The following is a 27,456-nucleotide window of genomic DNA, read 5'->3' on the forward strand; positions in this document are numbered from 1 at the left end:
AAGTATGCTCCTTTGGGGGTCAGTTCATATGCCTTACGGGACTTTGTATCACTGAGGCTCAGCACAATGCCTAGATTACAAAAGCTAAGTAAAAAACTTATTACTACTTTCAGATACGCTGTCTGCCTCAAACAAATGGAACCTAAGAAACATGCCTAATTATAAAGAACTAAAGGTTCTTTATCTTGGCTCTTTTGTGAAAATACCATAAAGCCAAAGCAGTGGTTCAAAGTAGTATTTATTTTTGTCTGTAAAAAAGGGAGAATATACTATTTTCCAGGACTATTCTTTAAACCACACCTACTTGGCAGAAACAATCTGCATAAATGACATATACTATCAGAGTATGAAGGAACCTTTCTTCCTTGTTATATTCCTCTACCCTCAAAATACAGGCTATGCTAGCTTGGCAATTACTGTTGAAAACAATGTCCCTAGTCTTATGTTTAAGCAACTAACAAAAAGTAACATGCCCTGAAAGTCTGCTATCCTGCTTACTGAAGAGCTATGCTTTTAAGCTGCTTTTCAGTTACAGCTAATCAAAATTTACAGTTGATCCTTGACCAATGTAGGGTGGGGGTTTAGATGTGACAAACCCTGCATAGTCAAAACTCCGTGTGTAACTTCTGACTCCCCAAAAAGCTTAACTACCAATAGCCTACTGTTGACCAGAAGGAAACCTTACTGATAAATATAAACACTTAAATTACACATATTTTGTGTATGTATTATACACTACATTCTTACAATAAAGCTAGAAAAAGGAAACATTAAAAAAAAAAGAAAAGAAAATACACTTGAAGTACTATACTGTACAAGATCTGAACGTTAAATGGACCCCCACAGTTCAAACCTGTTTGAAGGGTCAACGTACCTTTGATTTTAGAAAATCTTTCTATAAAACCTCAGTAACTTTGACAGGTTTGCTATGAGATACATTAATACTACAACATAATGAAAAAAAATTTCCATAATACCAAGCTTTACATAAAGACTACTGTTCAAAGGCATGCCTATTTTTCTTTTAAGATTTTTATTCATTTATCTGAGAGACCATGAGCAGGGGGAAAGGGTAGAGGGAGAAGGAGTCTCCCCACTGAGCAGGGAGCCCGAGGTGGGACTCGATCCCAGGACCCTGGGATCATGACCTGAGCCGAAGGCAGATGCTTAACCGACTGAGCCACCCAGGTGTCCCTCAACCAAGAGCATCCTTTCAAGATGACAGATAACACAGAATAGTTAGATAAGTAGCACTTGATTTAAAATCAAGTAGCACTTGATTTAAAATCACCAAGAGAATTAACGAGGGGTAAAAACTCACTTAAAAGTCATACATGAGGGCGCCTGGGTGGCTCAGTTGGTTAAGCAACTGCCTTTGGCTCAGGTCATGATCCTGGAGTCCCAGGATCGAGTCCCACATCAGGCTCCCTGCTCGGCAGGGTGCCTGCTTCTCCCTCTGACCCTCCCCCCTCTTGTGCTCTCTCTCTCTCAAATAAAAAATCTTTTAAAAAAAAAGTCACATATGAGAATTCCCTAAAAGAAGAATATAAACTGCAGGACTTAAAAACCTTAAAGGTAACTTAATATAAAAAATTGCTACTATGAATTTTTATTAAAATTATATTACTGATTTCTCTCCCTACAAATAAATGAAGAAAAAGACTACATATACTAACCAGAGATACAAAGAGAATATCAACACGTGAGTGGCAGTATATCACAAGCAAGGGTCTACACCTCAGCAGGAGAGGACAAGAGTGTTTTAGAATACTAAGAATTTAAATTTCATGTATGGGAAAATAAATGTATGCAATGAAAAAACAGTCCTTTGCATGAAGACGATAAAGAGCTTGTCCACAATATGAGTAGCTAAGGAAGGTGGGAAATTATCAGACTCTAGTTAACAATGGAACATGTCATCTACACCTGCCTATTTTATAAAACACCTTTTCTGGGGCACCTGGGTGGTTCAGTCGGTTACGCATCTGCCTTCGGCTCAGGTCATGATCCCAGGGTCCTGGGATTGAGCCTGGGCCTGCTTCTCCTTCTGCCCCTCCCCCAGCTTGTGCTTTCTCTCACTCTCTCTCTCAAATAAAATCTTAAAAAAAATAAAAGAAAAATACTTTCTTTGTCTCTAAAAATTATCATCTAAAAAACTTATCACCCAAAGTAATAAAATGTAAAAAGAACAAATTTAAGTTACACAACACAAAACATGTGTTGATCCCATCTTATATTAAAAAAAGAAATACCCTTAATGCTGTTCTTGACCATTGGCTTTTCAAAGACATTCATAAGATAACCACAGAAATTCAGAGCTTGGAGTAACCTTTTAAAGTAATTTAATTCAACTCCTTAACTTGCAGAGGAGAAAATGGATATAAAGTTATACGAACTGACCAATGTCACAGTTACGAGAAAGAGTAACTTTGCTATCAGTAAATAATGTATTTCTTCCATAACTAAACATATCATCCTTTAGGACTACAACTTTTTCACACATTAATCAGAAAAGGAAAAAATAATGACATCAAAACAAGTCTACATATTTGTTAAATTGAAAGCTTTCTGAGAGCAGGGTCTTTCAAATGCTCTAAGTTAAAATTCTGAGTACCTTCCCTCTGCAAGAAAAACCCAGGTTATCTAGCAATCTAGAAGTTACCCAAGCTAGTACTTTAGTTCTTTCAAGTGTTATGCTTTCCTCAATGTTTACCTATTGAAGAAACAGACCATAGGAAGTATGTTCAAAAAAGTACATTAAATGATTTGAGGATGTATTAATGTTAAAAACCAAACAATCAAACTTGAAAATAATTATAGGATAGAATCACAATATGTTCTATAGAAAGCATTTTATATTTTTGATAAAAGAACATTTTACCTTAGAATTAACTCATCCCGTGCCATAACTTTGAAGTCTGTTTCACTCAGCCGAACCTGTATATAAAGAAAATTAAAATATGAACTGACTGCTCTTCCTAAAACTTTAAAATATTAAATACCACTGGCTCTTATGTTCTTCATATTTTTTATAAAGACAGGATCTTAACATTTTAGTCCAATTGTTCATTTCTGTTATTAGGAATACCCTTATTACTGAAAATACACAAAGGCCCTCCCAAAGAACCTCTGTGCTGAAATATATGAAACCTCTCCAGAGCCCCAGGTTAAATGGCCCAGTGCATATTATTGTTTTTTAAAAAATCTTATATTATTGTTTTTAAAAGGTACACTATCTTTAACATAGGCATCATTCTTAGGGAAATGCAAATTAAAACTCCAATGAGCTATCACTATACACTTATTAGAATGGCTTTTAAAAAAATAGTGGTAACACCAAATGCTGGGGGAAGATGTAGAGAAACCAAACTTTCACACATTGCTGGTGAGAATGTAAAATGGTACAGCTGCTCTGGAGAATATTTTGGCAATTCCTTTTAAACAAAAAATGGATGTAACATACAACCAACCCAGCAGTTGCATTCATAAGCATACATCTCAAAGAAATAAAAAAATTTATTTTCACACAGAAATTTGTACATGAATGTTTACAGCTTTATTTGTAGTAGCCCCCAAACTGGAAACTACCCAAATGTCTTTCAACAGCTGAATGGTTAAACTATGATACATCCATACCCTTGGAATACTAGATTCACCATTAAAAAGAAAGCCTATGGATCAACTTAAATAAACCTCCAGGAAATTATACTGGGTGGAAAAAATATCTCAAAAAGTTACATATACTGCCTGATTTCATTTGTACAACATTTGTGAAATAGCATAATTACTGAAATGGAGAACTGATTAGTGGTTGCCAAGGGTTTGGGATGGATGGGGCTATAGAGGAATGGCAAAATGGGAGCTTGTGGTGATGCTTCAGTTAACTATTTTGGTTGTGATGGTGGTAACACTAAGTCACCCATGATGAAACTACAATGAGCTATCAAAACACACACACACAATATGCCCGTGTTAAGCTGGACTGTATCAATGTCAAGTTCCTGGTTTATCGTTATGTAAGATGTCTCATAGTTATGCAAGATTAACGCTAAAGGAGGCTGGATGAGGAGTGCCACAAAACCCCCTGTACAATTCTTTGCAACTTTCGGTTTATCAGTAATTATTTCAAAATAAAAAGTTTTAAAAAATGGGCACAATATTCTAGCTGAAACTGCTTTGTAAATTGAGAAATATTAAGTGTTTCTCTACACCAAGTGAAGATTGTAAAGGTGAGGCACCTCTCCTGCTTTAGTATAAAATTAATGCTTTATTAAGTTTCCTTTATAAGAAACTTGTTTCAAATTGTAACACTAACCAGTAACATAGTACTACCATGGAAGAGGGCAAATCATTGTACCAAAATATATTAAAAGTCTAACAGAAAGTGGGGTGCCTGGGTGGCTCAGTCGTTAAGCGTCTGCCTTCGGCTCGGTCATGGTCCCAGGGTCCCGAGATGGAGTCCCACATCGGGCTCCCTGCTCAGCGGGAAGCCTGCTTCTCCCTCTCCCACTCCCCATGCTTGTTTTCCCTCTCTCGCTGTCTCTCTGTCAAATAAATAAAATCTTTAAAAAAATAAAAATAAAAAAAATCTAACAGAAAGCACACAGTTAATTCTGATTATTAAAACACAGTAAAATTCTTTATTTCATGAATAATTTGACTTCAAAACTTAAGACAAATCCCTAATACTTACCACCTAAACTGTTCATTTAAATATTCACTTGTTAATAAGCTCATACCCTGCTTTCCCATTTGAATTATAAATTACTTTCAGAAACTATGTTATTTTGCAACTTTTAAGTGTGTGTGTGTGTGTGTGTGTAATAATGACTAAACTGAATTAAGTTAGGGAAATAGAACAGGGAGAAAATGAGAAACAACTTCAGAGGAGAAAGCAGAATCTACGAACTAGCTATAACCTTCTGTTGAAAAATAAAGAAGTGGTTTTACCTTACAACCAAAGGGACTGAAAAAGTACGAAAGAAGTAACTTATAAACAACTCGTGAAGACATCTTTTTTCACATTTATAGTTATGCAGGTGGAAATATTCACATAGCAAAGATTAAGAGTAGACCACGGAGATAAATTATAACACAAGTTTTCCAAAAACTGAAAATACTCTAAAAATACTTTGCATACAAGATACAATGTCTAGCACATTACACACCCTCAACGCTAGCAGTGTTATAATGCAAGAGAGTGAAAAATAAGCAAATAAAGACAGTCCTTTCAAACCTATTGATTGCCCCCCCCACACACAAGGACTTAAAAACTGTGGGCAAAAAAACAAAACACACCTTTTTGGGAAGAGGTTCCTCGTTGGTCATCTTGAATCCTAGAAAAAAGGGGCAGAGAAGAGGTTCAACTGATGTTCTTCTGGTTAAGGTAGTAACAAGAAATACTGGCTTCCCAAACTAATTTATTAGGGAACTCGGTTTTGACCAAATCATTATTTATTTAGTAATAGTTTTAGATTTACAGAAAAGTTACAAAAATATTACAAGGTTCCTGTATACTCCACACCCACCTTTCTCCTTTGTTAACACCTTACATTACCACTGTTCTTAAGTTATTAAAAAAATTCCTTTGCAAAAAAAGTTGATCATTCCTTTTGATATTCCTACAAAGGACTAACAGAAATGTAAATTTTCAATGCATTCTTGCAACCACCCTATGAGAAAGACAAATCTTACAGAAGTGACATCACTGTGCTAAAGTCAGACACTGACCTCAGGCAGTATCCCAGGCGTCTTGCTGAAAGGATATGAAGTATAGTTCCAGTTGCTAAGCCTTTCCTTTTACAGCATCATGTTGTTATAGTAAGGTAGATAGACTCTATCATCGTGATAATTCACTACTGTACAACGCTTACATATATGATATATATTTATACCTTAATAAAATATTCCTACACTATTTAATTTCATGCCACAAAATTTGTATCTCAAATTAGTTTTATAAATTTATACAAAATTTACTTAACAATAGCAAAAGATAGGTTATACAACGGAACAACTCTCATTAACTTTATTATGCTCACTGAAAACACTTCTACTTCCTAATATTCAAACAAGGACACAAGCTAATTTAAATTTATTCCTACGTTTTATATCCAACAGTTTTGTCATGAATCTTCCCCTTAAATTTTACACTTCCTTTATATTCATTTTACTTACTCATAACAAATTCCAAGAGATGTACAGCATGGTAACTATAATTAATAATACTGTATTGCATGTTTGAAAGTTGCTAAGAGAATAAATCCTGAAGGTCTTCAAAAGGAAAAAAGTAAAAGAACTTTTCTAACTATGTGGTAACAGATGGTAACTAGGCTTAAAGGGGTGAACATTTCACAGAATATACAAATATCCAACCATTATGTTGTACACCTGAGACTAACTGACCTTACATGTCAATTATACAATATTTTAAAAATTAGCCAAAGAATTTATTTTTTTTTTTTTTTTTTTTTTTAAAGATTTTATTTATTTATTTGACAGAGAGAGACACAGCGAGAGAGGGAACACAAGCAGGGGGAGTGGGAGAGGGAGAAGCAGGCTTCCCGCTGAGCAGGGAGCCCGATGCGGGGCTCGATCCCAGGACCCTGAGATCATGACCTGAGCTGAAGGCAGACGCTTAACGACTGAGCCACCCAGGCGCCCCTAGCCAAAGAATTTATAGTGTAAAACTGAATTTTTAAAAGCTACTGGACTTCATATTATTTGAGTTCCTCAAAAGGAGATAATCTTCCGATACCATTTTTTATGTTACATACCATCCCAACTCTGTAAATCAGATATTCCAATCATAAACTGCCATTAAAACCTCATTTTCAGACTAGATATACTGTGTTAAAGAAATCAGGACATTTTAGAAAAAAAATCATAAATTGATCATATATTATATTACTGGCTTAATTCTTCCCTCTTTAATAATCTTACCATTGGATGCAGCAAGCAAAAACCTGAGTATGTCATTTTTTTCTGAGCTAATCAAGCTGATCAAGTCTCTGGCCAATATCTATAAAGACATAACCATATTTCTACAACTTAAGGTCTGTATATTTTTCTAATTTTTTCCTTTAAATTGGTCCCTGTTTACTTTAGACCTCTTCTTGTTGCCCAGTTTATACTCTGTTAGAAGTAATGGACAGCGGCTTAGTGACTATCCTAACATGATACCAGTGATTCCAATCATTTGGGAAACAAACCTTCACCACGGTTATCCCCACAGAGATCTACTTCTATTTTAGTATGTTTAAAGTACATTCACTCTACTTGACTGCAACCTATTGGAACCCAGAAATCAAGCCTGGCATTTCCTTGGAATTTCCCATTTGTTTACGCTAAATATAATAGGTAAACATCGATTCTAGCCATTTGAACTTTTAGCCAATTTAACTAGTATATGTGTACCTATATATGCCACTAACCTGATTAAATCCTTCTAAAGGCTCCCATCTCACTCAAAATAGTGCATGCCAATCCTCTGCTATCCCCTCACATCAATCTTTATTTTTCTTCATAGTTCTTATCATGATCTGATATTTTACATACTTATCTGTTTCTCCCAATTATAAAATAAGCTCCATGAGAGCTGTTTCATTCACTGCTAATGCCACAGTACACAGTAGGCACTCAAACATATGCTGAATGGAAATATGAACAAATGAATTTGCTTCAGTTACTACTGAAATCATTAACAGTGAGTTAATAACCCAACCTAATTTTCCCCAAAAAATAACCATGATGACCTACTGTAAAATTTGAGAATGTGAAACCTAATATAATAGATACTGTGGTAAAATGCTGTAAGTGACAGTTTGAAAACAGTTAAATTTACCACTGCAGATAGTCTACCTGTTAACTAGTTAATGGGCACCACAGCTACTCAAAATTTTAGTCATAAAACTTAAGCATTATGGATGTTACTCAATATAAATTCCAGTTATAAACTAGTAAATGCTTCTACAACGTGACACTTTCTTTCCCCAGGTTTATTTATTCATTCTTTTCTTAATACATATCCAAACTATTCCATTAAAATAAAATTAATTGCAAGCTTAATTAGCAACAAATAAGCTACTGTTTTTAACGGGCATTGAAAGGACTAGGAAACACAGGAAAGAAGTTCTAGTAACCCTGCTTTTCTATAAGAGGGTGCAAACTATGAAAACAAAAAAAGCCACAGAACTTGAGCGCCGGTTTCCCATCCCAAAATGAATTATTACCACCAAGGCTAAAATTATTCGGCTACTTCTAAAGATAAACTATATTAATCTTTAGTATGGTGACTAGCACAAAATAAGCAATTATTAGTTTCCTTCTCCCCATCAAAAAAAACAAAGACTCTCAATCACTACTTCTTGAAGAAACTGAAGGGAGAATTCAAAGGCTGAGATAACAATGAAGACCTGCTGCTCCTGTCTTTTTTTTTTTTTTAAGATTTATATATTTGAGACAGACAGAGACAGTGTGGGAGAGGGAGACACAGAGAGAGAGCAGCAGACTCCCTGTGAGCAGGGAGCCCGATGTGGGGCTTGATCCCAGAACTCTGGGATCATGACCTGCCTGCTCCTGTCTTTGTTTCTAAGCCCCACTGCAGAATTCTTGGTGATCTCCAATTTTTAAAACTCTAAACAGCAAGTTTTTAAATTTTTTAAACACTGGTTTATATGCTCTTCTAAAAAGTTTGATGGTAGACAAATTTTAATTACACATCGCTCAAAGAATGTGTATATTTTCTTTATAAAAATATAAATTTGTGACATACGCCAAAGATAAAAGCAGTTTTTGTATAAAGGTTTGCACTTCATGTTGACTCTCAGAGTCACATGTCATTCCACATGTTATAGAATATGTGACCTGGGAATTCAAAGGTTAAGTATTTTGAAAGAAATTCCTCCCTGATTTTTAGCTACTGAAAAATCAATCTTTCCTTCAGACTCCATAATATGCCATAAGAGTTAAACAAGGAGCTTAGCAAAAGGCAAATTAGAACAGGTTTAAATTTAAAAGTATCAACATTCAACTATTTAGTCAAAATAAAATTTGGTTCTCAAATTTGACTTTCACATTGCATGAATATACTAGGAAAATTATTCCCCAAGGCAACCTTTAAATTACAACTGAAAGCACAACAGTCATCTAAAATCAATTCTAGATTCATGAAGACAGTGTACATCCCAGGTTCTTATATCTATTTTTGTATCAGAAAAATGGAGTAACTGAAATATCTGGAGCTGAATCCTGAATCTTGGGGGGAAAAATGAATATATACTCATTGCTATGAGTCACACTTAATAATCACAACTTTTCAAAGTCAAAGTTAGCCTCCATTTTCCAGATGATGAAAATGATTATGAGTCACTAAATGATTAACTCTGGTCAAAACAGCTATTAATTAATGAATTGGGGGTTAGGACCCCAAATGAAGCACCTCTCTAAAGTTGGTAACTGAGGAAGATGGATTATTCTTCCACTCTTCCATCCTCAATAATGAATAAGCTTAACTAACTAAAGAACACAGAAAAGCAAAAGAGAAAAAACTTAAAATTGGCCAATATGGTTACCTTTTCGGAGGTTTAAGATTGGTTAAAACATGGTCTTAAAATTATGTAAAGGTTTCAGTTATTCACATGGATTAATTCAGGATAATCTCTTAAATTCAGATCTCAGAATCACTATGTACTCTTGATGCCTTTAACACTGACAAAAACTTTACGATGGAGAGTTCGGTTTCGGTTGGCTAGGTGCCTAGCATCCCAGATCACAGTACTTCCCTGGCTCTTAGCATTATGATCCAAAGTTATGCAACTCAATTCTCTCTCAGAGAGGTGAACACCAGCCAACACAATTTGAGAAAGCATGTACCTCACTGAAACTAATTCTAACTAAACTCAAGAAACTAATAATCCAACAGCAAACAACCTTGGCTCTATAGTAAAAAGGGTATTACAGTTAGGAATCGGAGGAGCACCTTTTCCTGACTCTTATCAGTCAATGGATCTTGAGCAAGTCACTTAACTCTGGGCTGCAGTCTCCAAATCAGCAAAAAAAAAAATGGATACCAATTTTGCCTGCCTTACAAAGTGCTGCAAATCTCAATGCTCAAGTGCCATAAAAATGTTACACAAAGGATTTTTCAAATAAAACATCAACATCAAAAGATAATTTTAATGTGCATTTAAAAAAATTAAACTAAATTCCACCAACTGCATGTTCAAGAGCGGAGAATATTTACTTATAGCACCCAGTTCTAGCCTGATGAACCAGCTTAATATCCAATGGGATATACGGTTATGGGAATACTGAAAAGTTTCTGAGAAGCTGAGTATCAGAAAACATTTAAAGGCAAAAAAGTAGGAAATAATTTTAAAAATAAAAACAAGCATAAAACCAAACACTATATAGATCTTGTTTTGCTAAAAGACCCATCAACTTAAAAATTTTAAGAGTAAACTTTTTTCAAGAGCAACATAACATACAATTATATGAAAATGCTAAGACCACCAAGTACAGGATATTTTCAAGGGGATTCTATACTACATACATACAAGAACACAAGGGGCTTTGAAACCTGTAACGTCCTGTACAAATATAATTACAGCTCTTGTCTCCACACCATAGAGATTTTCTGTATCATGTAGACCAACTCATTCCTAATACACAAAAATATTTTGAGCAGGCAGGACTCAAAACTGAATCAGGAAAACTAGGTATTATTAAGTTCTGATGAGCTAAGTAAAACATCAGCAGTGCCTGGGACACACTTTTATTATTACTTTCCTCCTTTGGGACTTAGAAATTTATGCTTCAGTTCCGCCACTGAGAAGTGAAAATACTGACCACTTGGCTATAGCTACCTGTTTAAGACAAGGTAAGATCTAAAATAAAAGAACTCCCCAAATACACCCACCCAAACCCTTAAAATTTAACTTTATCCTCATCACATGCCACCTGGTGGACTGCTATTTCTTTCCCCGACTTGCCTCATCAGGTGCTACTGAACGACAATAGTAAATAAAATTTAGGTACCTTGAAAAGATTTTCCAACGTAAGTTTTTTTCTTAATGGGGGTTTGAATGTCGACAATACATGCACCTATCATAGAAAACTTAGTGGTCAGAACTTAAAAATTAAAAAACGAGAACTCGTGACAGACCCGTGACTTCCACTTAACCTTCCTCAGTAATGGAATTAACTAAAGAAATGCAAAACTAGATGGACAACTCAAGACTGTAAACACACTGTTGGAAATACTCTTCTACCTTGGGCAAAAGAACCGTCTTTTTACTTTAGAAACACAATTTCTCAGGAATGTAACACAGACCTTTGAGACCAAATTGACTTCATCAAAACAAGAACTTGGACTTTCCACTGTGTCCTCTACTGACTAAATATGGTTTTCAAAAATCAAATAACCTTAGAGAGACCCAAGACGAGACTTAAAAAATTGCACGAAAACCTCCCCTCTACTGAATTAATAAAGAATTCTTTCTTTACTCAGAATGTATGCCATCATTTAAAAATGGAAGTCTACAGGAGGATGCGGCTGCAGTAATAACCTGCGCGACGTGAAACTGGTCAACGAACACGGCTTTCCTTCCCTTGCTGAACTCGTTAGTGCCGCCAATCCTCGGGATCCAGAGGAGAGAGGTGGGAGGGGGCGACAGAGAGGCGGGGACACGACGTGCACCGAGGGGGCGGCCTCCCGGTAACGCCGGCCCGCGGGAGCGCCCACCTCGCCCCCGGGACGGAGGATGGAGGCAAAATGGCCTCGGGGCAGCGGAAATGTCCCCGCAGGCGGGAAAGAGGCGCAGCTAACGGGAGGCCGGCGGGCCCGGGAGCCCGACTCACCCTCTGAGCTCTGCCCGCCCTTCCCCGGGCCGGCCGCGCCTCAGCCCTAGGGACCCGGAGGTCCTCGCGGCCGCTCCCGCCGGCGGCCCGCACCTACCTCTCCAGACGGAGGCCGCGTCGGCGCCGCCCAGTCACATAGGCCAAGGCCGCGCTGCCCGCTCGCCGCCCAGACCTCCAGACCTCACTACCCCCGGCCCCCGCGCTCCTCCTACCGCCGCAGCCCCGTCGCTCCCCTTTATTTGCGGGTCTCGCTGCCACAAAATGGCGCTGAGGGAGGACGCGAGGCCCCGACGCCCCACCCCCTTCCCGCTCCGCCCGCCGCCCCGCCCCGCTCCGCCCGCCGCCCCGCCCGCCGCGCAGCCCGGCCCTAACGCGCCGCAGTCGTCGCCCGCCCTCGTCGCCGCCCCGCCATGTTTGCGTCTGACCCACTCACCGACTCGTCTCACGGATGCGGCCGCAGCCACCGGCCCGCCACTGGGCCCCGCTGCAGGGAGGAGAGGCGAAGGGACGGCACTCGCCCGGATCCTCCAGGCGCTAAGGGAGGAGTTGCGCTTGGGTAGCACGCCTCACAGATTTGGAGCGCTGCAAATTCGGCGGGGGCGGGGGGAGAAGCGGACCGCGAGGAGGGGGTGGGCGACGAGGTCGGAGGTCAGCCGCGGGGCATCACGGGAAGGGCGGCGGGGGTCGCAATTGGCGGCGCGGGGCGAAAGCGCTCGCCGGGCCACCTGCGGCTGCGGCGCAGCCTCTGGCGGAGGAATCTGGGCCAGGCGGCGCGTGATTGGCCGGTTTGTGGTGCAGGGTGCATCGGTGATGCTTCCGCGCGCTGGCGGGCCAGGTGCAACCTCAGGATCTAGGCCGTGGGTGGAGAGTAGGGTCAGTTCAGGCTTCGCTTAGCCTTGTTGCTTGAGAGCTTAGAAACCAGTGTTCTGTCTTCTGAAACGCAGCATCCGGCTTCTTGGTTCATCCCCACCTTGACATCCCGAGGCCAAACGGAGGAGCTATTGTCTAGCAGATGGGGGTTATGCCTGTGTCAGCAGCTCTAGGGGCACCTTGCAAACTCAAACGCGGGGAAGGCGAACCCTGTGAGTTGTTAATGAGCCTTATGAAATACGTTTTGTAATTTGAACATGCTCCCTTACGCAAGACTTTGTGTCACCCAGACCATTGCATAAGAACGATGGTGTTACCTGCCAAGCGTGAAACAGTTTCTTACACTTAACTACAAGGGGCCAGGTAACTCTTTTGATTGATCTTCCCTTATCCGGCTTTACTAAAAGTGTTTATCCTTAAGGGAGCTGTCCCGACTTGAGGTGATTTATAAGGATAAGATTGAAGTGTTCTCCAGATGGTCAAAGGGTTCGTGGTATATTCCCAATAAGTCAGATCAGTGTGGAGAAAATATTTGCAACTTACAGCACAGGAAATCTTGAAAACTGGGAAAAGACCAAAATCCAAAGAGAATTTTTGGGCAAGAACGTGAACAGACAATTCACAGAAAAGAATAGCAGTGGTCCTCAAACATAGAAGGCTGTTTGCCCTCACTTATAATGGAAATACACATTGAAATTACAAAACTCTGGAGAAACAGTGCTCATAAATTTCTTGGTGGCAATGGAAAAATGACTGAAGACCTATGGAGTACCAAAATGCCATTTGCATTTATTCTTAAATCTTGCAATTCTATTTCTAACCCTAACCGTATTCTGAAAATACACCTCCACAAATGGAAACAACATGTAGGCAAGGTTACTTGTTGCAGTGTCATTTGTCATAACAAAAGTTTGGAAATAACCCGAATGTCCATTAATAGGGAACTGGTTGGACGTGATAAAACCATACAATGGAATACAATGCAGCCATAAAAAAAAAAAAAAAAAAAAAAAAGAATGAGTTGCTTTGGAATGAGTCCCAAGTTATATGGAAAATTGGAAGGACAGGGCGCCTGGGTGGCTCAGTCAGTTAAGTGTCTGCCTTCAGCTCAGGTCATGATCCCAGGGTCCTGGGATTGAGTCCTGCATTGGGCTACCTGCTCATCGGGGAGTCTGCCTTTCCCTTGGCCCCTCCCTCCCCACTCGTGTGTACTCGTGTGCTCGCACATGCTCTCTCTCTCTCTCTCTCTCTCTCTCGAAAATAAATAAATAAATAAAATCTTTAAAAAAAAGAAAGAAAAAATTGAAAGGATATCCTAGAAACAAAAACGGTTACCTACAGAGGATTGTGGAAAGGGTGCAGGGGAAAGAAGTAGAAGCAAGACGTATGATTTTGACCTTCTAAAGTTTTACATAGCCAAAAAGTAAGTAAAGGAACCAAAGTAAACGTTGAAAGCAAGTTGAAACAAACTTACCTTTAAGTCAAATTGGTAACATAACTAATGTTGTTACCCAGAGAAAATAATTATTCCCCCAGGGCTTTTGAACATAGTACTCAGGCAACATCTGTGGTGGGATATGTTCTAAGGATGAAAAAGAACTATAAAGGAATCTTAAGCTTCTCTCAGTGGTTTAGAATTAATGGCCTTTAGAAACTATATTATAGGATAACAAGTAATATTATAATGTATAACTTTTAGGCATAAGAGAAAAGGAGGTACAAATATAAAATCAAGGAAGTTCAGAAAAAGCCTGTAATACACTTAAATTATAAGTATCAATTTGAGCACGTGATTCTAAAAATAAATTTCCTGGTTCTGTGCACTGAAATGGCCAAGAAGCACTAGGGTGACAAACTGTCCCAGGGATTTCCCAGGATGCTACCTTTTCAGTGTTAAAACTGGAACTGTTGGAGGCAAACCAGGATGGTTGGTCACCTTCAGGAGCAATGAGCACACTTGCCCCCCAGATCATGGTTTCTAAATTCCATTTCTCACTAAATAGATCCAAAACTCTTTGGAGAATTGGCTGATTCCAGGCTGGGGCAGAGAAAGTACAGGATGAGTCAGACATTTTGTGCCTGAATGCAGAGGAAGTGCTTAGGCTAATAAAGATAAGTCAACAAGACTCAGGAGAACAGGCAAAACTGATCTATAGGGATAGAAGTCAAATCCATGCCTGGGTGGGGCAGGGCGGAGCATGAATTGACTGGAAAGGAAAATGGGGAACTTTGGGGGGTTATGGAAGTATTCTACATCACGATTAAGGTGGTGTTTACCCAGGCTTTGTAGATATATATATATATATAATATATATATATATATATATAACATATATATATGTCACCATTCATCACACTGCGCCACTAAATGGGCACACTTAATGTCAATTTTACCTCATATAAGGTATATATATTTATTATGTACATACACTTCATATAAATTAACCCTCATATGTATGTATGTATTCATGGTAATTTTAACATCAAAAGGAAAATGGCAACAATTCATTGTAAATTGAATAGATAAAAATCTATAACCCTAGAGTAACACTTGATGAGAGAAGGGGTAGAGGATGATTTTCCGTCTTTGGAAATGAGTATTACATCAAGTCACTCTGAAAATGAGCAATTAAAGGGAATATAGTATTTTGCCCTACCCTTTTTTTTTTTTTTTTTTTTTAAGAAAAGGAAAATTGTGGTTCACTCCTGGTTAATGAGGAAAACCTTTTCCTCACAATAGGGTGCTAGCAAATAAATGTAGAATAAATAATGTAATTAGCAAATAATTAGTATGCAAATCTAAAGAAATAATTGATTCAGGCAAGGATCATCAATGGACTTTAAAACCTTTAGATGACAGATTGCTGGGAAATCAGAGTATGCATTTGGAACCAAAATATCATTTCTCAGATTATTTATCTAATTGTGAAGAGAATACATTTGTATAGTGGAGTCATTTGGTGGTCACCATCTGAACCAAATGAACAAATTTAGAATCTGTAATAGTGGGACAACCTCCAATTTACAGAAAATACAGGAGAAAGAGTAATAGTAACAAATCTAATGGCACTAGCAAAATTATTCCCCCCAAAACTTTATGAAACTGTAAGCAATAACTTTTTATTGAACACCTGAGTTAGGTCTAGCCCAGTCCTCAGTATCACTATCCACCCAACTTTAAGCTACAATTTCAAAAGAGATATCAAAGTATGCTGAAAGTTATTTACATTTGACTGTTTTAAATAGCACATGCTGTTGAGTTAGACTGACGTGAAGTAAATTGGCCACTTCTTTCCCATCAGCCTAGTAGCCTATAACCTATATTCCTACTACTTTGATTTAGGAACCATCTTATAAAATATGAATAGGAAAAAAGAGGAAGAAGAAGAAAAAGGCACTCACAGTAAGTCTGGCCTTTGTCATTGGCACATAAGAAGTCCAGGGAGCTTGGAGATGGGCAGAATTGGCAGTTAAAGAAGTTGGTAGTAATTCATGGATGCTCTTCTGAGCTCAGAAATGGCATGACCATGACCCTGAGCATGTCAAGTTTTTCCATAAGTCAGTACTTTGGCTTGGTCCATTCTTCCTGTCTGCCTTGCTCTTTCTACTCTTCCTTACTAGGTTATCTCCTATTGCTCATTAGCAATTAGCTTTAGAGACATTATTTAGCCTATTATGTGTCGATCATAGAGATTTGCGGTTTCACACATATGGGAGCTAAACAAAGCTTTCTAGACCAATTTTCTGTTTTTAAGCTAGTGGGTTTTACAGTGACTTTCTTACAAAGTTTTTCTTTGAGCAGCAATGCAATATACTAACCCAATGTATCTAATCTTTCAGGTTTCATTAACGTTTATAACCATAAAGCTAATGGTGTTTAGTCTTTCTTTACAGACCAAAAGAACTCCATTGGTACTCTTTAAACAAGTTTTAAAAAATAAATAATTATATTCATATAATAATTTTTACAAGTACTATTTTTAAAATGCTATTTCACTGTATCTATCTCCTGAACATAATACTGAACAATTTTCCAGGCTTTGTTTCCTTGTATTTTTTTTTTTTTTTTAAGATTTTATTTATCTGGGGCGCCTGGGTGGCTCAGTCGTTAAGCGTCTGCCTTCGGCTCAGGTCATGATCCCAGGGTCCTGGGATCGAGCCCCACATCGGGCTCCCTGCTCAGCGGGAAGCCTGCTTCTCCCTCTCCCACTCCCCCTGCTTGTGTTCCCTCTCTCGCTGTGTCTCTCTCTGTCAAAGAAATAAATAAAATCTTTAAAAAAAAAAAAAAAAAGATTTTATTTATCTGAGGGAGAGAGTGAGAGAGTAGGAGCAGGGAGGGGCAGAGGGAGAGGGAGAAGGAGGCTCCTCGTTGGGCAGGGAGCCCAATGCAGGACTCAATCCTAGGACCCTGAGATCATGATCTGAGCCAAAGGCAGATGCCTAACCAACTGAGCCACCCAGGCGCCCCTTCTTGTATTGTTTTGAATCAGTGTATTTGTTAAAAACCCAAGAAACATTCATTAAATACTTGCCACACTATACTAAATACAAAGGAAATTTTATCCCCCAAATAGTGACTCTACTGGAAGTTTCAGTCATTCTGAATCCTTGATGGGGGCAGGGAGCAGAGATAATAGAGGTGTGGGGAACGCAGAATCACTTGTTCTTGAAAACAGGCTTGTCTAGTTCCTGGGAAATCCTTTATTAAAAAAATAATAAAATAAAGGCAGACCTTGGAGATAATTTCCCTATCATGATCTCTGTCCTTGTCACCCATTCAGTGCAAATAACAGCACTTTCTGAAAAGGATTCAGTATGCCAGCATGACTAAGCATCACTGTACTCCTTCCAACTTCCACCAGGGTACCATGGCACACACTGCTGGGAGCCATGTTCCTCTTCTTGCTGATGGTTTCCTAATGGTGTTTGAGTCATAAGATCTTCAGCCCAGGGGATGAATTATGGCTGGTATGAGCCGATGTTTCTTAACAGGAGTGCTATTGATATTTGGGGTAGGATGAATTTTTTTGTGTGTGTAAAAGTGTTCCGTGCATTTTAGGACATTCTGCATCCCAAGACTAACCCACTAAATGCCAGTGGTATCTCTCTATTTATGTGACAACTGAAAGTACCCTGTCTATAGTTCCAGTACCTCTGTATGGGGAGGATTCCCCTGATGAAAATCAATGGGGGGTATTGGAATCTTCTTTACCAAAAATCATGATACCCCATCTTCCTGCAGGCAGAATTAGCCAGTTGATCAGTTCTGGCCAGGACCAGAGGAAATCTCCTGGGGCTTCTGAGAAAGGTTTTTCTTTTTGATAAGAGAGGTGTACATGAGGAAAAAGTGTTTTTTGCCCTCCCTTCCTCTTAACAGTCTGGGAGAGGCTGTGATGCTCGTACCTATAGGAACCATCTCACGATCAGGAAGTACCAAGTGGGAAAACAGAAGCCAGCCTGCTGAGAATACAGAGTAGGGAGTGAAAAGTTCCTGGATTGTGGATGACATTGTTAAGCTTCCCAATTGAACCCAGGGACTGCCAACTGCTGGGCTTTTTATGAAGTAAAATAGAAATATATTTTAAACCACTGTCCATCAGGGTGCATATTAACACATCACCAAACACATTCTGACTTAGGCAGTTAGGGAAAAAGAGTATTTACATGATAAACAAGTTAAAGAAAATGGAAAGGTACCAAGTAAAGCTAGGTTTTTCTTGGGGGAAAAATATAATAAAACAATTCACCTGCAGAGAGTTGAATACTTAAAAGTCTCAATATATGGATTATGTTTGCTTTATTGAACCCGTGCATCAAAATAATTGTTCTTACTGTACCACTTTACGTTAGGTTATGATTATGGCCCTCATTGTTTAGTGACTTGATAAAGCAGAAATTTACATACCATTATTTACTTCCAGAAACCCAAGCCTTATAAGACACAGACCTAGCCACATTAAAGATGTAAAGGGCCTGGAGAATCTTCTTTTCAGAACTTTTCAGAACTACTATTCTCTTTTCCTTTGCTGCTTGCCAGCCTGTGGGTACAACAGCTAAGTTCTGTTGGGTCAAACACTCAATGAAACCTCTTCTAATTTTTAAAAAGGACAGCCTTTTATTCCCCACAGATTAAAGAACCACTAGCTCAGGAGACAGTCCATCCAAAAACCATGTGCCTGACTCGCTCCTGATCATTGAAAATGTGTACTTCTTGCAGAGAAGAGCAGTTGTTCCAGTCACTGTGCTGACCACCTGCTACAGACGTCTGTTAGGAATAACATAAGACTTATTTTCATTGCTCTTTCCTGCCTTTTTTTTTTTTAATTTTTTTTTATTTGAAGGCAGAGAGCACAAGCAGGGGGAGCAGCAAGTAGAGGGAGAGGGAGAAGCAGACTCCCCGCTGAGCAGGGAGCCCGATGCAGGGCTCCATCCCAGGACCCTGGGACCACGACCCGAGCTGAAGGCAGATGCTTAACCGACTGAGCCACCCAGGCACCCCCCTGCCTTTTTTAGCCTCTTTTCTCTATCCCACTCATCTGTGTCCAGTGCTACTGACCACATCCAGATCTTTATCTTTTCTCATGCAAAATTCCAACAGCCTCCTAGTTGGTCCCCTGCCACCCATCAAAAACATCGTCCACAGAGCAGTTCTGGAAGATTTCCATTTTTGGGGTTATGGAGCAGACATACTATTCCATGTTCCTCTCAAGAAGCACAACAAAAAGTCCTGCATGTTACCTATGGAACGAACGTAAGAAAGCACACGGGCTAGGGACATCAGGACCAGAGAGCAACACAAAGCTTGTCCCGTTGCCTGAACTTTCTCTTTGCTTTATAAACCTCAGAAGCAGGCAATCTCAAAATACCAACAGGCATAGACAAAACATACTCCACCCCCCCCCCAGAAAAGTCTGTTCCCTATAACCAAAGGACCAGGGAAGAGGCAGCCCAGCAAGACAGAAAATCTTTAGACAGCAACCACTCTTTACAGCCAGCACCCCCACGCGTGCCATCACAGGCTACTGATTAAAAGCATCGGTGAGCCGGGATGTGGTTAATCTGGAGACACTGGGGCAGGAGTTACCGCACAACCCCAACACGTTGTTACACCTTTTCAACAAAGGGCGACACCGGAAGTGCTTTTTAGTATTCTGGGAAAGAGCACCACCTTGTGATGAAAGAAAAGGAAACAATCGAAACGCTGTGCTTCTAAGCCCTTGGTCAAAGCCAAGTCAAGGTGGACTTTTAGAGGATGACTCCCCAGGGGGTGGTGTACCGTCCGGAGAAGGGGCTGATGAAGCCCAACGTTCCAGATCAAAGCTGGGCTCATCCCTCTTGAGGAGGAAACATTCTGTATGAGATGTATCACACAGTGGGGGACTCAGGGATATCTGAGGTCCTGGTTTTCAGGACAGGAAAAAGAAGATGGGGAAAGTTATAGAAAGAAAGAGAAGGAAAATGATTCTTAACACTTTGCTGGAGGCTTTACATACATTGTTTTATTAGTTCTCACAAGCAGACTTGTAGGGAAGTGAGGTCTTGTATTAGTCCCATTTGGCAGGTGGGACAGCCGAGGCACAGAGAGGTTCAATAACAGCACAGATAAGAAGAGGGAAAGCCTCAACTTGGACAAAGTTAAGCTGATTTCAGGGTCTCCTCTCCTAAACATACACAACAGGCTTCCCTCAGGAACATATGTACACATAGAAACCTTCAGCAAAATAAACGTATGACTACTGCAGAGAACGTAACTTAAAAGTATGTTTAATCTCCTCAGCCTGATATGATAAAAGTAAGGGTCCCTCTTTGGGACAGCCTTATTTTATGCCTGTAGACCCCTGTGCCTAAGAACAAGTTCCCCTCTCAGCAGGAGAAGGTTTATGTACAGTGGAGGGGGATTTTGTTCTTGTTCCGTAGAAAATAAGTGCTAAATATAGCCAAACCACCCAGTAAGTTTGAGTCGTGCTTCCGCCCCAGAGAGAGGAATAACCAAATGATAACAAGGGCAGATTTGGGTAGGAGGCTATCTAAAAGTGGCTGCAGTGACCACAGGGTCTTTCTTAATAAGGAAAACCAGGCTGTCCAAGGCCATGTCCAGAAGGCATGGAAAATTTAGGTGTGTTTAGGCAAACAAATGTTTCCAGAGCTCCATTCTCTGAGCAGGGCTCAGCAGTGAGGGAGTCCTGCGGGTGGAAGGTGATGCTGGACAGAGTTTGTGGCAGCCGTGCTAATTATAATCCAAGTGGGAGCCCAAGCGGGAGCCCAGAGGCAGAGAAGGGGATCCAGCCCCTAGAAGAAGGGACTGGCAAGGGCCAGGAAGTGTTCGTGGGCCTCAGACATTGAAAACAGGGAATGAGTAAGATAGCCAGGATAAATCACAGCAGCTAAATGTGCTTGTTTCGTATAGGAATCTTACTAGAAGGCATTACAAAGATAATAAATATATAATACTTTTTTTAAATTTTATGTAATTACTTGGGAGAGAGAGAAAAGGGGAAGAGGGACAAGCAGACCCCCTGATGAGCAGGGAGCCCGATGTGGGGCTCCATCCCAGGACCCTGAGATCATGACCTGAGCTGAAGTCAGACAACCGACTGAGCCACCCAGGTGCCCCTATTTAATAAGTTTTTAAAGGATAAACCGTGGTGTGGCTTTGACCTAGGCATTTTTCCACAACCCACTCTATATGTGGCTTCAGCCTTGGCCTTTGGAAAACTGGGATCAAGTGCTCACTTCATTGTCATTTGGATCATCCCTGGCCTTGTGCTAGACGAGAGGTTGTGTAATTGCTTCAGTTACTGTCCTATTCAACTGGGGTAACAACGTCACTCATAGAATCAAGGCGTGCTGTCCCGATTATTTTCAACAGACAGATGTAGCATGGGGTGAACATCTTCTTGGGTTCTGTGTTCACTGAAGTTCTATTAGTTATATAAATGTATATTCATTACACAAAAGCTTTAAAAGAGCTAAAATGTATTTAGCTCTTTTAAATACATTTCTCTTCTGTTTAATATCATTTAAATTCTTATCAACATTTATTGACTCAAAAGAATATAATGGTCTTCCTAAAGTTATCTACCTAATATTTAACATTCTCATTTACTTCAACCTATCTTCAAATGTATTTAGCTTTCTAAGTGTTCTTAATAACTGCTTTGTACAGGGGTGCCTGGGTGGCTTAGTCGGTTAAGTGTCTGACTTTGGCTCATGATCTTTGATCATGATCTCGGGGTCCTAGGATTGAGCCCCATGGAGGGCTCCATGCTCAGTGGGGAGTCGTCTTCTCTCTCTCCCTCTGCTCCGCACCTGCCCCCCCGCTCGTGCAATCTCTCAAATAAATAAAGAAAATCTTTAAAAAGATAAAAATAGAAATAAAAAATTAAATTCATACTACTACTAAATGTTTTATTTTTTTATTTTTAATCTTTTTTAGAGAGGGAGGCAGGAGGGGCAAAGGGAGGGGCAGAAGGAGAGAATCTCAAGCAGTTTTCCCACTGAGTCCAGAGCCCCCCACGCCCCTGCCTCAACATAGGGCTTGATCTCACAACCCTGAGATCATGACCTGAGCCGAAATCAAGGGTCAGGCGCTTAACTGACTGAGCCACCCAGGCGCCCCAACTTTTCTAAAGGAATTTTCAAGAGATGTTTGAAAACAACTCAGGATGCCATAACATATCTTGAAGAACCTAAGTTGTAACTTTTCATAGTACTTGCTAGATTTAAAGTCACATTTGGGCTGATCAGAGGTGGGTACCCTTGGGCAACGTGGTGGTGTGGGTGCAAGCTTGCCTCTAAAATCCCCACTGAAATGACCCATGCGACACACTCATGGGAAAAAAAATCCACATTACTGCTAGAAATCTGAAGTGCCACTCAAAGACCAGAAATCTGGGAGAATTTCTGTAGACATAGTCTTTTTTTTTTTTCCTTAATTGAGGGGGGTAGGGGGGGCTGAAGGAGAGAGAGAGAGAGAATCCTCAAGCAGACTCCCCGCTGAGCAGGGAGCCCCACACAGGGCTTGATCCCATGACCCTGAGATCATGATCTGGGCAGAAACTAAGAGTCAGAGGCTTCACTGACTGAGCCCCCCAGGCACCCCTCTGGTAAACAGGCTTGGTGTGTCGCTGCCACATTGGGTAGCAATGATTTGTGGGATGTGATCGCACAGTGACTCCACTGTGTCATTATGTTGGCCGGCTGAGCTTGGTTTTTTCTTTGCCCCTGGACCAAAATGCTGGTGCCAGGACCTTTTTTTTTCTTTCTTTCTTTTTTTTTTTTAATTGTAGGTGATAAATCATATAATCACTTTAAGTTGGGACACAGGCTCAGTCTTAAATGCCCAGTCCTATGTACAAACCTCTGCCATGGACTTTAAGTTGAGACTTGTGCTTTAGTGCAGGACTGCAGTGGGAGAAGGAGAGGGAAGTCTGCGGTCTGCAGTGGGAGGAGAGGGAAGCTGGTGGGCTCTTCCAGTCTTGGGCCTTCTTCTCCTGCTCTTCCTCTCCTAGCATGCTAACCCTGGTTTCTAGCTTTTCAGGGATTGAGCTGCAGGAGAGAGGAGGTGTGGGGTTATGGTTCATGCTGGTGGTGTGGGGAGCGAGGGGCCTGTGGGGGAATCTTAACTTGACTATTACTGTCTTGTCTAGCTGTTGTTTGACACTGACTCTTGTGGTTTTGGAGACCACCTGTCACTGAGGATTTCTCACCCAGAACTTAGTCAAAAAGCTGAGAGACCGCATTGTGTTCCAGGGAAGCTTAAGAAAAGAAAATGAGATCTCTGCTTTATGCTGACCCCGAAAGAAAAGTAGGCCAGCAGAAAGTCAGATTTTAACAAAAATAAACGTTATGTCCAAAGACCAGTCATTTATTTTTTTTTTTAAGATTTTATTTATTTATTTGACAGAGAGAGACAACAGCGAGAGAGGGAACAGAAGCAGGGGGAGTGAGAGAGGGAGAAGCAGGCTTCCCGCTGAGCAGGGAGCCCGATGTGGGGTTTGATCCCAGGACCCCGGGATCATGACCCGAGCCGAAGGCAGACGCCCAATGACTGAGCCACCCAGGTGCCCCCAAAGACCAGTCATTTAAACATAACTTCCAAAGTGCATACCCAGAAATAGGTGTTCTTCATTTAACACTAAGAGACGTCTTCTTATTCCATGTGATCAAAAAAGTTGGAGTCAGAAAAAAAATGTCATGTACTTATTTTAAACAATGCATTTTAACTTAAAACATGCAAATGCATATCCATTCAATACTTTTCAGATGAAGAGCCAGAAAATTGTTGGAGCTGCCCATGACCACACTAATCATGCATTGTCTATGGTTTCCGTTTTCAGTTCTCAGCTGTGGGGTGGGAACTTGAAGACACCTGCAAAGCAATCTGATCCTTTCACCATTCAATGATCTTCCCAATCATATTACTTATTTTGCCCTCATCTAATTGAACAGCGATTATTTTTAGTGGCTCACCTTTATTGAAACTTTACAAAGTATTCACTTTAGTTTTCATTAAAATAACTTCCTTTCTCACATCTTAAATAGGACTTCGTTAAATCACATAATTTCAATAACTGGTAAATAAGTAAAACTAGGCATAAATCTGTTAGGGGAACAAATACACCTGCCTCTTGGTAAGCACCCACCCCAACTGCTGGGGCAGTAGTGAGTGGTCTGGCCCTGATAATTCATGGGTTACGGGCATCTGTCACTATGCCCTACAGAGGAATGGAAAGATGTCTGTTAATCTGGAAAGCTGTTGAGGTGGACTGTGTATGAAAGCTTCTACGATATGTATTCTGCCTGGAACGGCATGGTATGGTGGAAAAGCATGGGTTTCTCCACTATGCCTTCCATGGTCTGGCATCCTTTGCTGACTAACTCACTTGGTGTGACATTTTTGTAATAGTTTTACCTCTAGGACAGTGGTCCTCAATTCGAGATGATTTGGCCCCCAGGGGACATTTGGCAATGTTTGAGACATTTTTCGTTGTCAAAGCTGGAGGTGAGTGAGTGCTATTGGCATCTAGTGGGGGGTAACAGGGAGGTGGATAAATATCCTACAATCCACAGGGCAACTCCCATAACAGGGTCATCTGGTCCAAAATGTCAGCTCTGCTTGGGGGAGAGACCCTGCTCTCTGGGTTCTGGCCTCTGACCTCAGACTCCAGTGTTTGGGTGGCTTTTGGCCTTCCCATCAGCACTCCCAGATGTCACCATCCTTCCTGAGTGACAGGCTCCCCAGGTCTGTGACAAAGCTCCTGGGGATAAGTATGATCGCTGGTTCTATACACAACTCATAACGAGCTTAGCATCCAGAGGACAGTAGGTACATCATTGTTTAAATAATAACAACATGGGCGCCTGGGTGGCTCAGTCGATGGGTGTCTGCCTTCGGCTCGGGTCATGATCTAGGGTCCTGGGATCGAGCCCCGCATCAGGCTCCCTTCTCAGCAGGAAGCCTGCTTCTCCCTCTCCCACTCCCCCTGCTTGTGTTCCCTCTCTCGCTATCTCTCTTTCTGTCAAATAAATAAGTAAAATCTTAAAAAAAATAAAAATAAATTTATAAATAATAACAACAGAACACAGAGGTTGAAGCACCAGTTGAAATCCTTTCTCATTCACCCTCCAGTTCCAACTAATGGAGTCAGCTGCTACCAGAAGTAAGATTATGGATTCCCTACAGCCTGGATCAAAGGTGGAGAGGTTCATGTTGTGGACAAGCTGTGCAGGTTTGGCAGCTTCCCCCACTGGGAAATACAGAAGGGGGACTGAAAGGAAGAGCAGTTCTGGGCTTTAACAGAGTGTTGGGCTTGATCCTTTCTGATTTTGCTCTCCACTCATGCCCTTGGAGAAAGGGGATCATGGAACCTATGCGCCCTGAACATTGAGGGTGAGCTTGGACACTGGTACCCACTTTTTGTCAGGATATTTCTGAAGGTGGAGGCACCAACCAGTCTCAAAGGGAGCATGGTGATGAAGCATGAACCAGGCTGCCCTGCCCTGCATGTTGATCAAAGGAACATTCACCCAGAAAAGGGACAGGGGAGCCCAACAGAGGCATGGCCACGCTTGGGCAGAGACAAGGGGTCTACCTGACAGAGAGCCAGCTGGGGTGAGGCTCAGCCAGATATGTCATCTGTATATGTATCTGTCTACCTTGTACATATGTGGGGCCACTAGGATGAAGTGGAACCCGACCGAGATAAAACGCACCTCTTCTCTCTCAGCCTCTGACTGTGGCTGGAACTGGTACCTGGGGTCAGATGACACCAAAGCAGGAGACAGCTAAGAAAGGCCATCCCTCCTGGATACAGACTCCCCTTTCCCTCCCTGCAGGTGAGTGCCAGCAAGCCCTCTGAAGGAGCAGGGCAGGGAGGAGAGGGGAGGGGAGTGCCGTGGGAGTCCCTAGTGGGAAGGAGACCCAGTGATTGTGATTATAAACTCAACAGTGGCTGACAGTTTGATAACCAGATTGGATTACAGAAAGCTGTGAACTGCTGTATTAGTTTGCTTGGGTTGTAAAGCAAAATACCATAGACGGGGGGGCTGAAGCAACAGAAATCTATTTTTTCACAGTTCTGGAGGCGGGAAGTCTGAGATCATGCTGTCAGCAGGATTGATTTCTCTTTAGATCTCTCTCCTTGGCTTGCAGATGGTCACCTCTCAGCCTGTGTGTGACTTTATCTCCCCTTATAAGGACACCTGTCACACTGGCTTAGGGCCTACCCTGAAACTCTCATTTTAATTTAAGCACCTTTTTAAAGGCCCTATCTCCAAATACAGTCACATTCTGAGGTACTGGGTGTTAGATCTTCAACATATAAATTTTGGGGGGACACAATGCAGTCCATAATAACTGAGTTAAGTACTAACCTGGTCTGGGACAAAACTAAGATGTCTGCTCAAGGGAGAGTTGAATGTTCAGGGTCAGTGTTGAGATTAAGAGAACTTCTGGTTTGTGCATCACTGAGAGGATACGCTTCAAACCCCATACAAGAGTAATTGATAATCAACCAGACTATCTTGTACCAATATATAGCTGACTAGTTCCTTAAACTAAATACTCTCTTTTTTAAAGATTTTATTTATTTATTTATTTATTTATTTATTTATTTATTTAAGAGAGAGAGACAGAGATAGTAAGAGAGAGCATGAGTGGGGTGGGGGCAGGGAGAGGGAGAAGCAGACTCCCCGCCCAGCAGGGAACCCGTTGCAGGGCTGGATCCCAGGACCCCAGGATCATGACCTGAGCCAAAAAGGCAGACGCTTAACTGACTGAGCCACCCAGGTGCCTCTAAATTAATACTCTTAGGGTGAAAACACTTCTAGGCTTATTTCACATGATTTTATGCTATTTCCCCCACAAAAGAGCCAGTGAAGATATAAGCCAGCACCAGAGTAGGGGGATGTAGGCCAAGATAGCTAGCGTTCTGGGACATGCCTGAGGTGGGACCCAAAGTTCATACTATTTCCAGTGGACCAAGTTCTGGCATGAACCTCTGTGGTATATGAGGCCAAGCCTCCTGCACACCTACGCTGGTTCCTTGGTGTGGGGTGTAACCCCTGGCATATGCTGGCCGGGAGATACAGCCAGCCTGAGATCGTTATGCTTGGTCATTGCCCTCAGGGATGTGGGTCCATTCATCTTGGGTAGCTCTCGGGAATTATTCTTAGAACTGTGCCCATGAATTCAATTTTATTCCATGATAATCCTGGGATATTAAT

General features: G+C 41.0%; 1 protein-coding gene and 1 long non-coding RNA gene across 4 annotated transcripts in view; one reads left to right on the plus strand and one right to left on the minus strand.

The window, feature by feature from the left end:
• Window positions 1–12,411, minus strand: part of WTAP (WT1 associated protein) — a 26,188-nt gene extending 13,777 nt beyond the window's left edge. Inside the window, exons 1-3 of one of the 2 annotated variants that reach the window (XM_032407542.1) lie at window positions 12,293–12,411; window positions 5,299–5,336; window positions 2,882–2,937 (exon numbers count right to left, since the gene is read on the minus strand). In XM_032407542.1, coding sequence (XP_032263433.1) covers window positions 2,882–2,937; window positions 5,299–5,328 — 86 coding nt within the window. In that variant the 5' untranslated portion in view covers window positions 5,329–5,336; window positions 12,293–12,411. Of the gene's footprint in view, window positions 1–2,881; window positions 2,938–5,298; window positions 5,337–11,956; window positions 12,144–12,292 lie in introns of those variants that run through there. The other variant, XM_032407541.1, reaches the window with a different exon arrangement.
• Window positions 12,345–26,314, plus strand: LOC116634366. Of its 2 annotated transcripts, XR_004299960.1 has the most exons (4): window positions 12,345–12,415; window positions 25,361–25,460; window positions 25,656–25,843; window positions 25,959–26,314. It is a non-coding gene; the product is annotated as an uncharacterized LOC116634366 (long non-coding RNA). The 2 variants fall into 2 exon arrangements; XR_004299959.1 differs by lacking the exon at window positions 12,345–12,415 and having other exon boundaries at window positions 25,321–25,460.
• Window positions 26,315–27,456: the final 1,142 nt, after the last annotated feature.

The sequence above is a fragment of the Phoca vitulina genome, unplaced genomic scaffold (assembly GCF_004348235.1).
Source record: "Phoca vitulina isolate PV1807 unplaced genomic scaffold, GSC_HSeal_1.0 scaffold9, whole genome shotgun sequence".
Taxonomy (NCBI): Eukaryota; Metazoa; Chordata; class Mammalia; order Carnivora; family Phocidae; genus Phoca; species Phoca vitulina.